At 35.5% G+C, this 15,701-nt stretch overlaps 1 protein-coding gene across 6 annotated transcripts in view; it reads right to left on the bottom strand.

Annotated features, from left to right (window-relative positions):
• Positions 1 to 15,701, bottom strand: part of RPGRIP1L (RPGRIP1 like) — a 105,957-nt gene that overhangs the window by 48,160 nt on the left and 42,096 nt on the right. For 4 of the 6 annotated variants that reach the window (XM_079118520.1, XM_079118521.1, XM_079118522.1 and 1 more), the window contains exons 15-19: positions 13,016 to 13,468; positions 10,943 to 11,094; positions 7,635 to 8,013; positions 2,502 to 2,689; positions 2,279 to 2,359 (exon numbers count right to left, since the gene is read on the bottom strand). In XM_079118520.1, the coding sequence (XP_078974646.1) occupies positions 2,279 to 2,359; positions 2,502 to 2,689; positions 7,635 to 8,013; positions 10,943 to 11,094; positions 13,016 to 13,468 (1,253 nt within the window). The remainder of the gene's footprint in view (positions 1 to 2,278; positions 2,360 to 2,501; positions 2,690 to 7,634; positions 8,014 to 10,942; positions 11,095 to 13,015; positions 13,469 to 15,701) is intronic. The other 2 variants (XM_079118524.1, XM_079118525.1) reach the window with 2 other exon arrangements.

Below are 15,701 nucleotides of genomic sequence, written 5' to 3'. Positions count from 1 at the left end.
AGAACATTAAGAAAGAAAGTGAAGATGATCTTAGAAGATGGAAAGACTTCTCATGTTCTTGGATAGGCAGAATTAAAATGGTCAAAATGGCCTCACTACCAAAAGTTATCTACAGATTCAATGTGATCCCCATCAAAATAATAATGACATTCCTCACAGAACTAGAAAAAAGTTCTAAAATTCGTAAGGAAGAATAAAAGACCTAGAATAAATAAAGGCATCATAACGCCTGATCTCAGATTATATCAGAGGTATAATAACAAAAACAGGATGGTGTTGGCAAAAAACAGACATGAGAACCAGTGGAAAAGAATGGAAGAGAGAGACAGATTCACATAGAAATTGTCATCTGATCCTTGACAAAGGTGCCGAAAATAAAAAAATGTTGGAGAAAACAACAAATTTAACAAATGGTGCTGGGAAAACTTGGATACACCGACATAGGATGAAACTAGATCCCTGTCACCTTGCACAAAAATCAACTCAAAGTGGATCAAAGACCTAGGAATTAGACCAGAAATACTGCAGTTACTAGAAAAAAACACAGAATCAACACTGCAACATACTGGTGCAGGCACTGACTTCCTTAATAAGACTCAAGAAATAAAACCAAGAATCAATAAGTGGGATGACATCAAATTTGCTTCTTGCAAAGGAAACAAGAACAAGAAGAAAGAACCTATGGAATGGGAGAAAATCTTTGCCAGCTACTCTTCTAATAGGGGATTAATACCCAGAACACATAAAGAAGTCTAAAAACTTACACCAAAAACAACAACAACAACAACAACAACAACAACAACAACAACAACAAAAACAAACCCCAAATAACCCAACCAAATAACAAAACATATTTTTCAGAAGAAAAAACAGAATTGGGCAACAAATATATGAAAATTGTTTAGCATTCATAGTAATTAGGGAAATGTAAATCAAAACTATACTGACATTTCATCTTATTCCAGTTAGAATGGCATTAATTGAGAATACAAATAACAATAAATGCTGGTGAGCCTTTTGGGGAAAAGGTACACTTATACATTGTTACTTGTATTGCAAATTAGTACAACCACTTTGGAATGTAGTATGGAGATTCCTTAAAAGACTAGGAAAGGAATCAACATATGACCCAGTGATTCCACACTTTGGTATTTGTCCAAAGTAACAAAAATGAGCATACTATAGTGATACATGCATACCAATGTTTATAGCAGTGCAATTCACAATAGCCAAGTTATGGAACCACCTATGTGCCTGTCAACAGATAACTGGATAAAGAAAATGTGATATATATACAAGATGGAGTTTTAATAAGCTATAAAGAATGTAATTATGTCATTTGCTGGCAAATGGATGAAACTGGAGAACATCATGCTAAGTGAAATAAGCCAGATTCAGAAAGCCAAAGGTCAAATGTTTTCTCTCATATTGGAAGAGAGAGAGAGAGGGGTGGGAGGCAGGGAGGGAGAGAAAAAAGGGAAGGGGGAATCTCATTGAAATAGAAGGGAGATCAATATACTACAGGAAGGGGACTGAGAGGGAGGGAGTGAGGGCATGGGAAGTACTGGGAAATGAAATCTATTAAATTACGCTATGTTCATCACAAATAGACCACAATAAATTTTGCTTATATTATTATATGACTAAGTACTAATTAAATGATAATATAGGAAGATCAGTAGAGTAAGGAGATCAGGAGGAGCGGAGCTAAAGGGAAGGTACTGGGAAAGGAGACTGAGCAAATTAGATTACGTGACTTTAATGACTATGGCATGATGAATCCCACTATTATATAATCATGACGTACCAATTTTAAAAAAGGAAGTTAAAAAAAGAAAAATAACTGACACCTAGAATGTTAAGTCCATCAAAATAAAAACAAAATTGAATAAGTCCCCCCCCCCCAAAAAAAAAGGTCACTGTGACCTTACTAAGATAGTTAAAACCATTTTTTCCAGGAGTAAGTTCAAGAAATGGTATGAGGAAAGGAAGCAGAATTTAGACAATTTTTTTGAAGACTTTTTTTTTGTAAATGGGAACAGAGGACTGGGGAAGTAGCTGCAGAGACATGGAGCCGAGAGAGGCTTAGATCAAAGAATATGAACAGTTAACACTTCTTTATAGTGCCAAATAAAAAGTGATCATTTAAAAGGGAAAAGATGTACTTCATTCACTTGTTTCCTTTTAAATCAAGCAGGGTGTAGTATATCTCTATTTGTTATTTCCAATATTTATTACAGAAAAAAACAAATCGGTATTTTGAATGTTTGTTACTTACAGAATTCCGATGTGGCATGGCATCCACAAAAGACACCTTCTTATCCACAGGTGTTAAACGTCTAGGTTTAGGTGTTGGTGCCTAAGATAAACCAATACGTCAGAATGAGTATAGTGAATATCAGATAAAGTGTCAACTATTTTTTCTTTCGCAGAGGTATTGGCTCTTAAGTTTGTATTCAGAATTCTATACTTGAAAGGAAATTGAAGTTATTGTTACTCACTACAACTGATGTGCTAACAGAGGATGTTGGAGGTAGTGTCTGAACAACTTCTGGTTCTCTGTGTATGAAATTTCCTTCAGCTTCAGTAGTTATTGATCCACTTGGTGGAAGATAAGTATATTTCCATTTTAATATAACATGAATAGTGCCTGCAGGATGCTTTTGATGATCTAGTAACTCAAATATTCCTGTCAAATTACAAAAGTATTTTTAATTAGTGAGAGCAAAATTTTATTAACATAAGAATTAAAGAGGAAGAACTACTCTCTACTTCAAAAACAATTTTGGCTTTTACTCACAACTCAAATGTCACAGAGAATAAAATAAGGATTTATGATAAGTTCATTTCTCAAACTGACTTCTTGCAGAAATTAAGGCCTAAAGGATAACACTGATTCAACAATAGGAAATAAATTTATAACTACTTCAATTCACTGAAATTAAATTCAGGATTATTCAGAATTCCTATCCTTCTTCTAAGACATATCTGGGTTATGTTTCAAGTATTGACTTGAATATTCTTGTATGAAACTTGTGTCTAAAGAAAAATATATTAAAACATTAGAATTTCAAACAGTTAATGTATGTAAAGGAATCTTTATATTACTATATAATTGTTATAGTTTTAAATGTATTTTACTGGAATTTGTTAAATTATTGCAAATCAATAGCTACAGAGATAAAAAAATCCATGAAATAAACAGACAATCCAAAAAACAGCAGTAAAAAGAGTACATGTAGCTGAATATGTATTACTGAGTCACAATTTTTTATCATTGTACTAGATTTTGAGGTAAGAAAAATCTGTGATGAACAAACCTACATTTCAAGTTTAACTTTTACATAGGGTTGTCCTTTACTTGGTCTGCAAGTGTTGATATTTCTTTTAATAGCTGGTTGGGGGAAAAAATACCAAGTCCCCCAAAGTCTAGGCTTTAGGGGAGATCAAAATATGGGTAGACTATCATAAGATGATAAACTTCTATTATAGGTGAGACTTTCAAATGGTTGAGTAAAGAGCTCAGTAAATACTCTTCCCAAGAAGCAATGATAAAAGTGGGCAGAATGCTTAAAAACCACCACCTAAGGACACTGGAAATGGATCAAAGATACACATAGAAGCATTTAGTGAAGAACACTTACTGAACAACGGTAAAAAACAGTAAAAGTCTGTGGGACTGCTCTTAGTGTCCCCTCTCCTCCCTGCTCCATGATACCTATAGAGGTTCTACCAGGGTGTGGTAGGCTATGAAGACTGGTAGCTTTTGTTGGATGGGGCTGATTTTCTTTGGAACACAGTATAGATAATTTCATGCCTAGGGACATATAAAAACAATAGTAATCTCAGGGCCAAATACTCTGGGAAGGCCAACATTGTACCTAGTCTGAGATCTCAATACTGGTTGAGGCAAGCAAAAAAACAGAAAGCCAAGCGACAACTTAAAAGAAATAAAACATCCAAGATGGGCTGTGAAAAGATACTATTTATGCCTCATGGTATGTAAGGCTGTGGGCATATACAAAACTATGTACATGGTCAGAAGAAAGCCAAGAGGCCAAGCACTAGCAAATGAAGAAAGCAAAAGCTGAAGTGGACTTACTACCTGAGCTCTGAATGCATTCCCTAAGCCACAAGCTAACCCATAGACATAGGGTAGAAACTTATTGGCTCAAAGTATTTTAAGTACACCTTTGAAAAATCACTGGCTGATTGCTAAGCTATGATGGCTGTGCTTAAAATAAAAAAAAAAAAAGAATAAGATATGCAGAACAGAGCAGAGGTCTAAGTGGCTACACACAATGGGAGAAAGAGACTCCTTAGAATTAGTCCAGGTTAAGTTACCAAACAAAAATGGCAACAATAACCAGTCCTGGGAGGAGCTACAACCTATTATCCAAAATGTCCCATTTGGGCTGGGGATATAGCTCAGTTGGTAGAGTGCTTGCTGTGCAAGCACAAGGCCCTGGGTTCAATTCCCAGTACCACACACACACACACAAAAAAAGTCCAATTTTCAACAACAACAAAAAATGGGTCATGGCCCTGTTACTTCTAGAAGAAAAAAGGCCCAAATCACCATCACGTCGGCTTAGGAACTGAATTCTTCTATAAAACCCCTAAAGTGCAAGAAGTTGCTTCAAAGGAAGCAACCAAGAACATGAAGAGAGAGCCTACAGAATGGGAGAAAATCTTTGCCACCTGCACCTCAGAGAGTGCATTAATCTTCAGGCCATATAAAGAACTCAAAAAACTTAACACCAAAAAAACCAAATAACCCAACAAGAAATGGGCAAAGAAACTGAAGAGGCACTTCACAGAAGAAATATGAATAGTCAACAAATATATAAAAAAAAGTTCAACATCTCTAGCAATTAGAGAAATGCAAACTGAAATTATACTAAGAATCTACCTCACTCCAGTCCAAGTGGCAATTATCAAGAATACAAGCAATAATAAGTGTTGGTGAGGATGTGGGGAAAAAGGTACACTCATACGTTGCTGTTGGGACTGCAGATTGGTGCAACCACTATGGAAAGCCGTATGGAGATTTCCTCAGAAAAACTGGAACAGAACCACCGTTTGACCTAGCTATCCCAGTCTCCTGTTTATACCCAACAGACTTAAAATCAGCACAGTACAGTAATGCAGTCACATCAATGTTTATAGCAGTTCAATTCCCAATAGCTAAACTATGGAACCAACCTAGATGTCCTTCAACAGATGAAAAGATAAAGATCCTGTGGTATACATACATAATGGAATATTACTCAGCCATGAAGAAGAATGAAATAAAGGCATTTGCCAGTATATGCATGGAACTGAAGACTGTCATGCTAAGTGAAATAAGCCAATCCCAAAACCAAATGCTGAATGTTCTTTCTGATATGCTCATGCTAACACACAATAACGGGTGGGAAGGAAAGAATAGAAGTTTATTGGATTAGACAAAGGGGAACGAAGGGAAAGAAGTGGGGATGGGAATAGGAAAGACAATAGAATGAATTGGACGTAACCTTCCTATGTTCATATATGAATACATGACTAGTGTAACTCCACATTATATACAACCACAAGAATGGGAAGTTATACTCCATGTATGTATAGTATGTCAAAATACATTAGACTGTCCTGTATAATTAAAAAGAACAAATAAAAATTTTTAAAAAATGGGCCATGGGCTAGGGGTGTAGCTCAGTCAAGGCATGCTTGCTTTGCAGGCATGAGGCCCTGGGTTTGATCTCAATACTTAAAAAAAAGTCATATTAAAAACAAGAAAGAGTAATGCATACACAGGCTAAAAGATATCCTCAGTGTTAAAGGGCTTGCCTAGCATGCATAAGGCTCGTAGTTCAATCTCAGCATGGTCTCTGAAGTGTTCAGACAGTAGACTTAGCAGAAAAAGACTTCAAACAATTATCAATGTTCAAAGAACTAAAAAAAAATTAACGAATTAAAGAAAAGTATGATAATGACTTATTAAATACAGATTATATTAAAAAAAAAGAAATATGGCTGAGGATGTACCTCAGTGGTAGGATACTTGCTTAGTGTGTATGAAGTCCTGGGTTTGTATTCCAGAACTACAAAGAAACAAAACAAAACAAGAAAGGACCCCCAAAACCCCCAAAAAACTTGAGTTTGAAAATACAATTACTAAATTACTAAGATTAAAAATTATTCAAGAGGGACTCAATAGAGATCTGACTGGCACAAGACAAAATCAGCGGATCGGTCAAGATTAACCTACCTGAAGGATGGACAGAAAAATGAACCTGTGCAACACTTAATACCAGTATACTTGTAATGGGAGGCCAAGGAGAATAAAGATAGGGAGAAGGAATAATTGAAGAAGTAATGGCAAAAATCTACCCAAACTTGGTTCATAACATTATACCACCCACATAAGAAGCTCAACAATTCCAAGGAGGGGATACATATCTAGACATATGAAACTGTTCAAAACCAAAACAAACAGAAAATCTTGAGAAAAGCATCAAATGTAAGGGAGCCACAATAAGATTAAATAGCTGACTTTCAGTTAGATACAGTGGATGCCAACAGTCAGTAGTTTGATGTATTAAAAATGCTGAAGGGGAAAAAAGTCAACAAAAATAAATATAGCAAGACTATCCTTCAAAAATTAAAAGCAAAATAACTACATTCCCAGATAATGATGAATGAGAGAATTCACTTACAGCAGACCTGACTTACAACACACGTGACAGGAAGTTCTTCACGTTGAAACAGAGAATGAGATGGTAACTCAAATTCACATTGGGAATTAGAACCAATGAAGGCATTTACATTGGTAATTATAAAAGACTACATAGATATATATTCTCTATTTTCTCCTCTTAACTGATTTAAAAGACAACTGCATAAAATAATAATTGTAAATTATATTGTTTACATGAAGAACAAATATATATGATAATTATAGCACAAAGGTGGAAGATAGAATTATACTGCAGTAAGGAGATGACATCAGAGTAAGGAAATGACATCAAAATCACAGAAGGAAATAAAGAATACCAGGAATAGCAAATATGTATATGGTAGGTCAATATCAAAGTCTCCTAAAATTATATATTTTCCCCCCTTTCTTAATTTGATTAAATCAGTAAGATTATATTATATAAAGCAAAAATTGCAACATTGCACTGTTGGGTTTATGACATATATAGGCATAATGTATACATATATATGTCAATAATAGTAGAAAGGAGGGAAGTGAGAATGAATTGTATTAGTCTTTCTATATATATATATATATGATTTTTTTTTTTTTTTTTTTTTTTTTTTTTTTTTTTTGTGGTGCTGGGGATCGAACCCAGGGCCTTGGGCATGCAAGGCAAGCACTCTACCGACTGAGCTATCTTCCCAGCCCCAGTCTTTCTATATTTTAATGGAATTAAGTTAACATTAATTTTAAATAGACTATATGATACATATTATAATTCCCAGAGCAACTGCAAAGTAAATAACTAAAAGAAAAAATAGTATCATAGACTCAAAATTTAAAGATTCTGAGAAGGTTAGAAAAATTAGTTTTGAACAAATCATATCCATAATGCTGAGGTACAATTTAGGTTTGCTTTTACAATTTCATAGAATCAAAAACATAGGCTTACCTGAGATATACCTGTCATGTGCCAATGAAATCAGAGGCACATTGACTTTTCCTATGTAAATATTCTCCTGGGTATCACTATCGTCAAACACATAAAAACTCAGAGACTCTGACTTAAGGTATCGATCCAAATCCATATTCATTGGCACTGGGAAACACATATGATCATCAAACTGTGGATCATTGCTACTGGGAATGATGGCTGTATCATGGTCTGCAAAATCAAAAAACTTGTACACAACATATGGGTGTGGCTGCAGGTGACTTGCTCTGGACTGCAGGTGGTTGCAACATCTTATTGTAATGTGAAGTTCATTTAAGTTGCCATCTGTGGAATCTGGTGAACTGAGCTGAGCAGTTTTGGGTACTTGCTGACTTAACTGGAAAAACATACATATTTATATTATAGAAATAATACGATTAAAAGATAAACAGCAGCTGCCAACCCCCAAACAAAATAATTCTGTAAACGGACAGAAGCTGCATATTTTCATTCAAAGTTAATTTCTCAGTCAAAGAAAAACACCTTTGATTTTGTTTAAAACCATATGTGGACAGATGATCCTGTGCTATTAGGAACAAACATAGGAGACTGAGGAGACATGTAGAAATTGGTGTTAAAGCCAAGTAAAACCAAGAAAAGAGTTCTTAATTCCATTAATTCTATTTAATAACCAGAGACTAAAGTGAGTGATAGGTCTAAAGAAGAACGCCCTAACCAGAGGAGATGAATCCATCTGCTCCCCTGTAGTAACAATTCTGTTACAGAATGAGGGGTTGGCCCTCATTCTGAATCATTGGGGTGTGGAGAAGCAGATATATGAGGCCAAGATTAGCCAGTGTATCAAAGTTCAACTTCTGTAAGAACAAGAATATAGAGTCAATGAAAAATATAAGAGGAATAAAAAGCAAGGATTGGGAGGACATTTTGGAAGAGATGAGCAGCAGAAGTTATTAGGCTGAGCTGGGAACTACTCTATGGTTCCTTATGGAAATATGATTAAGAGGGCCACTACACAGCATTTTGGAAAATAATTGCACTAAACAGTAAGTCTTCCATAGCTAATATATCTAAGGACAAAGAAAATGCCAGTGTTTCAGTGTATATGTTTAGTTTACTATTGGAGAATTCTCTATTTTCCACAAAGGAACCTCTCTATATTTCTGAGCCTGGATTGAACAAATGGGATCCCTTGCTCAGAGACTTTATGGGAGTAGGAAAAACAGAGTTAGAGTCAAAATCTTCTTAGTGGAGATATCTGGTGTCATGGAGTGGGGAAACCTGAGAAAGAAAATCACAATTCTGCTTTCCCAGGGCTAGTTGGCACTCAGCTATGGAAGGCTGGTGGAATGATTTTTTAAATACCCCCTGCACTGACATCCCCAAATCCACCCGTGAAAGTTGAAATTCCACCAGTAAATGAACGCCAGAATCTGAGAGTCTAAAAACCTTTAAACTACAAAAATCAAACAAATAATTTGGTTTCTTTGTTTCTAATTCCCATTTGTTTAATAGCATTTCCCAAAGTGTATTTTGAAGATTATTAGCCAGAAAGATGATCTCTGGGAAGCAAATGCTATTCTTTCTCAAGTTATGTTAGTCGCAGTTCTTTAAGTGAAAGTCACAATCCACAGAGCCGAAACACCACACAGAGGAGTTTAATAAAAGGTTATAAGGATATTTCATGGACCTATACAGCAGAAATGTGGTTGGACCTTAAGAAAGTAGTAGGACTGGAAAACTGCTAGAATTTACTCTGCTTGGTCTCCATTTTTCTAATAATACTTGCTAATGGTTCTTTCTCCTTGGATCCATTTTCTCCCCGTCTGCTGACTATCATGGTAGAAGATGACTGCCAACTGCTCCCAGGTTTACAAGTTTACGGCATCATGAGTCATACTTTCTCTTGATTTCAGAAAGCAGAATCTGAATGGTCTGATGGGGAGGGGGGTCAAGTGAATAGTCTGGAATCAGTAATATAATTAGATGGGGAGTGTGAGAAAATGGGAAAACTGAACAATGGGGGGCCAGGTCCCATGCATTGGAAATGGGGGCAGTTCTAAGAGCAAAGAAAGTAAGATATTTATGACATGAGTCAGCATTCCAAAATATTTCTACTATAACCTGTTCCTGTGTTACATAAGTGCATATCTTATGTTTCCCGTTGAAATTCATATACACAAGAAATCTTAAGTCCAGAATCCTATTTAACTTTGCTCAATTCTGTGCTTTCTGCATTCACTGGATCATAGAATTCATTAGAGAATATGGTCATTAAGACTCCCTGAATGCAGCTGGGGTGGTGGCTCAGGGGTAGAATGCCTGCCTAGCACGTGTGAGGCACTGGGTTTGATGCTCAGCACTGCATATAAATAAATAAATAAAAATAAAGGTCCACTGACAACTAAAAAAAATTAAAAAAAGAAAAGACCCCATGAAACATAGTTTAAGAAATGCTAACCTGGGGAATTGCATTTAAACTCCCAGTTCTCAGCAAGAAAGTACACATTTTGTACTTGACTTTGTATTTCAGAAATCCAACATGAGAAAACAGTTTGAAAGAAAATAATTGATAGTCCAAGAATAGTTATTTGTTTCCTTAACAGCAGAACTTATTAAAGAAGGATGTGATGTGTGATAATAGTACTACAGTTATATATTCCAAAACTGTCCTGGGTAGCACAATGGAATTTTTTTGTATTGATGTTCTGTATCTTCATTTTGGTGATTGTTATATGAATTTTGACATGTGATAAAACTCACAGTCCCAGAGGCTCAGGAGGCTGAGACAGGAGGATCAAGGGTTCAAAGCCAGACTTAGCAAAAGTGAGGCACTAAGGAACTCAGTGAGATCTTGTCTCTAAATAAAATAGGGTTGGGGATGTGGCTCAGTGGTGAGTGCCCCTGAGTTCAATCCCAGGTACCCTCCCCCCCAAAACCATAAAAAAACAAAGAACAACCTGCATAGAATGACTATACACGTTTACACACACATATACAAATGCCTGCATGTAAACACTGATAAAATCTGAATAAAGCATGTAGCCTATTATACCAATGTCAATTTCCTGGTTTTGATATTATACCATAATTCTGTTAGATGTTACAACTAGGAGAAACTGGGTGAAACACACAGGGGACCTCTCTGGACTATTTTTGCTACTTCCTGTGATTATTCAAAAATAAAAAGGTAAAAAAAGTAACTTGAAGGATGTGAAAGAAAATTATTTCAATTTAAAGCCCAAAATATAAGGGAATATTATAAAATTTCTATGTAATAAAAGGGTTCTGAAATCAGAAAAGCTTACCGATTGCATTTGTTCTGGCCCCTTAAAATTTGATGTGATATATCCCAAAGCCTTTGCCCGTTCTCGATAAAGTCGAATTGCTTGATCCATGGGAACTCTTAGTTGGAACCAGTAATCTACTGTGCCAAAATTTGGGATGTCTCCTTTAGTTCCTACAAGTCAAAACATAACCCACTGTTAAAATAGTCTCATAAATGAAATACATATAGGTAAAAGATATATCAATGGTGTTTTTCATTAAAACTATAAATTTTACACTGAGTTGAATGATATGACTTGCACAAATGATGTATGATGGGCAAATAACAGATGAAGAAGAGTCACTTCAGGAGTATGAGTTTCATTGTATGTTAAATATCATTTAAAAACTATGTCAAACAAATTTGAAATATATCATTTTATACTATTTCGATCCTTCTGAAATATAAAGAAAAATCTAAATATTGAATCAGATACTCCCCAGATTATTTTTGATGCTGTAGTACTTTTATTTAAACAAGTTGTACTCAATATAGTCTGACATTTACAACATGCAACCTCAAAATTATACATAAGACATTCTATATATTAATTCAAGTTTGGGAAAATTTTTGGCATTTTTTCCATTTTATTTTATTTTATTTATTTTTTTTTTTACTATACCATGAATACTGGGGAAAAGTTGTAGCTATGCTATTCAATATACCCTCACATGATATTTGCGCTGCACACCCTTGTTATTCCTCTGTGAAGACTTTCCTCTGTGGAGACCTAACAGCCCTATACTTCCTTCACAGACTTGGTACATCCTCATTAGAACATACACTGCTCACAACTGTACAGTTTGTATCCCACAATGAAAGCTTCTTGAGGGCAAGGAATGTAGTTTTCATCAATATATTCCTACCACAGGGACTAGCACATAACAGATACTCAATATTTGTCAAGCACAGACTATTTCATAAACTTTTCTGAACATACCATATTATTAAAAACTTTACCCCTACCTCATTAATTTCTTTCAAAATGTTAATATCTAACATTATTTACAAAAAAAGTAACAGAAGACTATTAATTCACACATATTTGGTTGCATATGCATTAAAACATCTTTGGTGAGGGGGTTCAGAGGTGTCTGGCGACAGGAGAGGGAGAAGACAACTACATCATTTTGGCTTTTAAGTCATCAATATATTACTTATGCAACCAATCACTCCAACAGTAACATAAAATCCCTTTCCAGACACAAAATCAACCCTGTTCCTGCTTAAAATGGTTTCTTCACTTGTTTTTGGGATGCCATATACTTTAATTTTCCTCCTACACCACTGGCCACCCCTCAGTTTCCTTTTCAGGCTCTTCTTGATTCTTAAATTTTGGAATCCCACTTCCCAGCCCCAAATTCCTGTGACTTACATTGCTATAGGGTGTGCAGTTTGGGCTTTTCATTTAATTTCATCTTTACTCCAGTTACAGGCCACCTTGCTGTCCCAACAACATGTCAGGTTGGTTCCTCTCTCAGATCTGTTTTTGCTATTTCCCCTCCTGAAACATTCTTCCCTCGAATCCTGGCACGGATCTTCATTCAGGTCTTCACCAACATCACCTTCTCAAGGAAGATTCATCTGAACTAGCAATCCTCTATCCTTCTTTTCAGCTTCTTGCTCTGATTAATTTTTTCATATCTGAATGTACTTAATTTGTTTTAGACTTGTTTTCCCTGCTAGAAGGTTAGCTAAGCTACACAAGAACACAGGTTTTGTCTGTCTTTCTTACCACTGACTGGTACTCCTAGTATTTAGTAACAGTGGTAACAATGTCTTAAAAAGAATCTGATGAATGTACTACAACTGTGTATCAAACAAGAGTATCAATATGATACACATCTGAAGTAATAAGTTTTTTTTAAACAATAAATAGCTTTTACTGATGTCATCAATGATATTTAAGATAAACTTTGGATAGAGTATGGACAGAGAACATTGTCCCTATCCAAAAGGCACCTTTAATGTATAAGATACTAATGTAGAATACCAATTAATATATAAATCAAATTAGTGATCCAAACATTTGAAGCTTATAAACTGCACTTACCAACTAAACTTGCTGTGCAAAATATCCGACCGCTTTTTTCTAGAATTTCATGAAATCTCAATTGACATGCTGCAAGTGTTTCATAATCTGTGCTGTAAGCTTGGTGAACTTCAAGTGTGACAGTATTCTTCTGAATATAATGTAAAAATAAGTCATTAACATGAACAAGATATTGAGAAGTGAAGTTATATTCTGGGTGAAGGCCTTGAACTATGGGAGTTGTCTGTAGTTCAAAATCATAGAAGGCATAAGTACAGAAAGTGACAGGCTCTTTATCTCCAGATGCCTGTAAAACTTCAGAAGAAAAGGTTACTTTGTTGATGTGGATTTCAAATAGATTTTCACCTCGTTCTAGGTGGATGGTTTCATCAAATTCATCGACAGAGTCATCTGGCATGATTTCTGGTTTAAATTTGTACTGTTTTGTGCCATAGGCAATATCCTTTAATTGGGCTACAAGAGAAGATACATAGTTTAGAGATTTTAAAATACTGACATATGAAGATGCAAACTGGTATCTGAAGCAGTAGGAAGTCTGAGTGTTTTTAGTGAATAATTTCAATCTTAAATTCTTTGACTACACCATTTTTCTGTAAATAATATTTCATTATACAGAAATTCATCATTTGTTTCAACATTTATTAAACAATAACAAAATTATAATTTCAAAATATACACAACTATAATCTGTCAATTCACAATAAAAATTAAAAATTACAACTTTATTGTAATACAGCCAAAAGCCAGGAAAAGGAAAAAGTGGGCCTCTGAATGAAGAGCTGAGGTCACCACTTCATTTCCACTTGCTCCTCTGCCTCTTCTTTGTCCATTATCTTCTCTCCTTAATTTCTCTATTCCCAGGTTCCTTTCCTTTAGCTTGACAGGATATATGCTTCTACTGTGGGGGGTGATGTGTATGTTTATTGTCTTGATTACAATAATGGTTTCACAGTTGTATACACAAGTTCAGACTCACCAAAGTGTATACTTTATATGTGTCCTTTAAAGTACATTAAGTATATTTCTTTAAAGCTGTTTTGAAAAAGATCTCTTTTTATTTAGATATTTTCCCCCTTAATATCACTCTCAAGTTTCTAGAAAGAATAATGTGTGTCTCCAACTACTCATATAAACCACACCACCTTGTTTTTCCATGAAACTACTGCAGAAAAGGTCACCATAACCAATTAATTGCCAGACTCAATGGATACTGGACCCTGCATTATTTGATTTCTTTGCTTCATTGGAGACTGATGAAACCATCTCTTCTGTGAATGTCTACCTTGGCTTCCAGGTCATTATTTCCCCTGCTTTTCCTCTTCTCATTCTTTAGGGGTTTTTCTTTCTCTGCTAGTTTTCTGGGGTTCTGCTTTTAATTCTCTTCTAAGTCTACATATTCTCATGGGTGATCTCATCTACTTTTATGACTTTTGTTATAATCAGCATGCTGAAAGCTTCCATAGTTCTATTTTTAACTCAGATTTCTTCCCTAAATTCCAGTACCATATATCTAATGTTTTACTTCACCCTCTATCTTACAGAATCCCAAAGGCACTTCAAATTCAATATATTCAAAACAGAAGGTATCATACTGTCTTCTAGCTATTTTTTTACTTTGAATCTCAAGAGAAGTTGTTAGCATTCATCTGTTGCCCAGGTTAGACACCAGAGTCATTCTAGATTCCTTTTTCTATTACTCTTACCATATCTTACAGGGTCACAACTATTCAACACTATTTCCTAAATCTTTATCAGATTTGTCTCCATTCTATCTCTACTATATCTATTTTATACCTTCAGTTTATTATCTAATTATGGAACTCAACATGCTTTCTTCCTTCAAGTCTTACTCCTTCTCTGAATACTGGTAGTATAATCTCCAAAATGCAATACTGAATGTACTACTTTTACTTAGAGGCGAAGTCTGTCTTTTGTGTGTGTCCACGTGTGTGTGTGTGGACTGTTTTTAAAGACCCCATGCTGACTGTAGTCTTCTCTGAATTGTTTTTTCTTTGTGTGTGTGGTGCTAGGGATTGAACACCATGCTAGGCAAAGCACTCTAAAAATCGAGCAACATCCCAGCCCTCTTACCTGAACCTTGAGGTAGGAAGAGGCATTTGCTCATCAATGTTTTCTTAATATCTGCTATGGTTTGAATGTGTCTCCCCAAGTTCATGTGTTGGAAACTTAATTCGCAATGCAACAGTGTTGAGACGTGGAATCTCTAAGATGCAATTTGGCCATATAGGCTCTGCCTTCATGAATGGATTAATGTCATAATCATGAGAATGGGTTTGATATCACAAGAGTGGGTTTACTGTAAAAGTGAGTTTGGTCTCCTCTTGCTTTCTCTTTGTGTATGTTCTTCTGCCCTCCTGACTTCTGCTACAGCCCTTGACATGAAGGTCCCTCAATTTGGACTTTCCAGCCTCTAGAACTGTAAGAAATAAATCTCTGGGGCTGGGGTATAGCTCAGTGGTAGAACACGTGCTTAGCATTCACAAGACCCACACTTCAATCCTCAGCGCCAAGAAAAAAATACCCTTGAGGGTGGTGCCTCCGTTTTTTTCCTATTTGTATTCTTACTGGCTAGCACTTTGCTTAGGATGCATTAGAGACTTGATCGTGTTTACGGAATAAGTCAATGAATTTAAGAGACAGATAAAACATACTTGTAAAAGTTTGT

This window comes from Sciurus vulgaris, assembly GCF_902686455.1.
Source record: "Sciurus vulgaris genome assembly, chromosome: 17".
NCBI lineage: Eukaryota > Metazoa > Chordata > Mammalia > Rodentia > Sciuridae > Sciurus > Sciurus vulgaris.
This window is presented reverse-complemented; position numbering and strand designations above follow the sequence as displayed.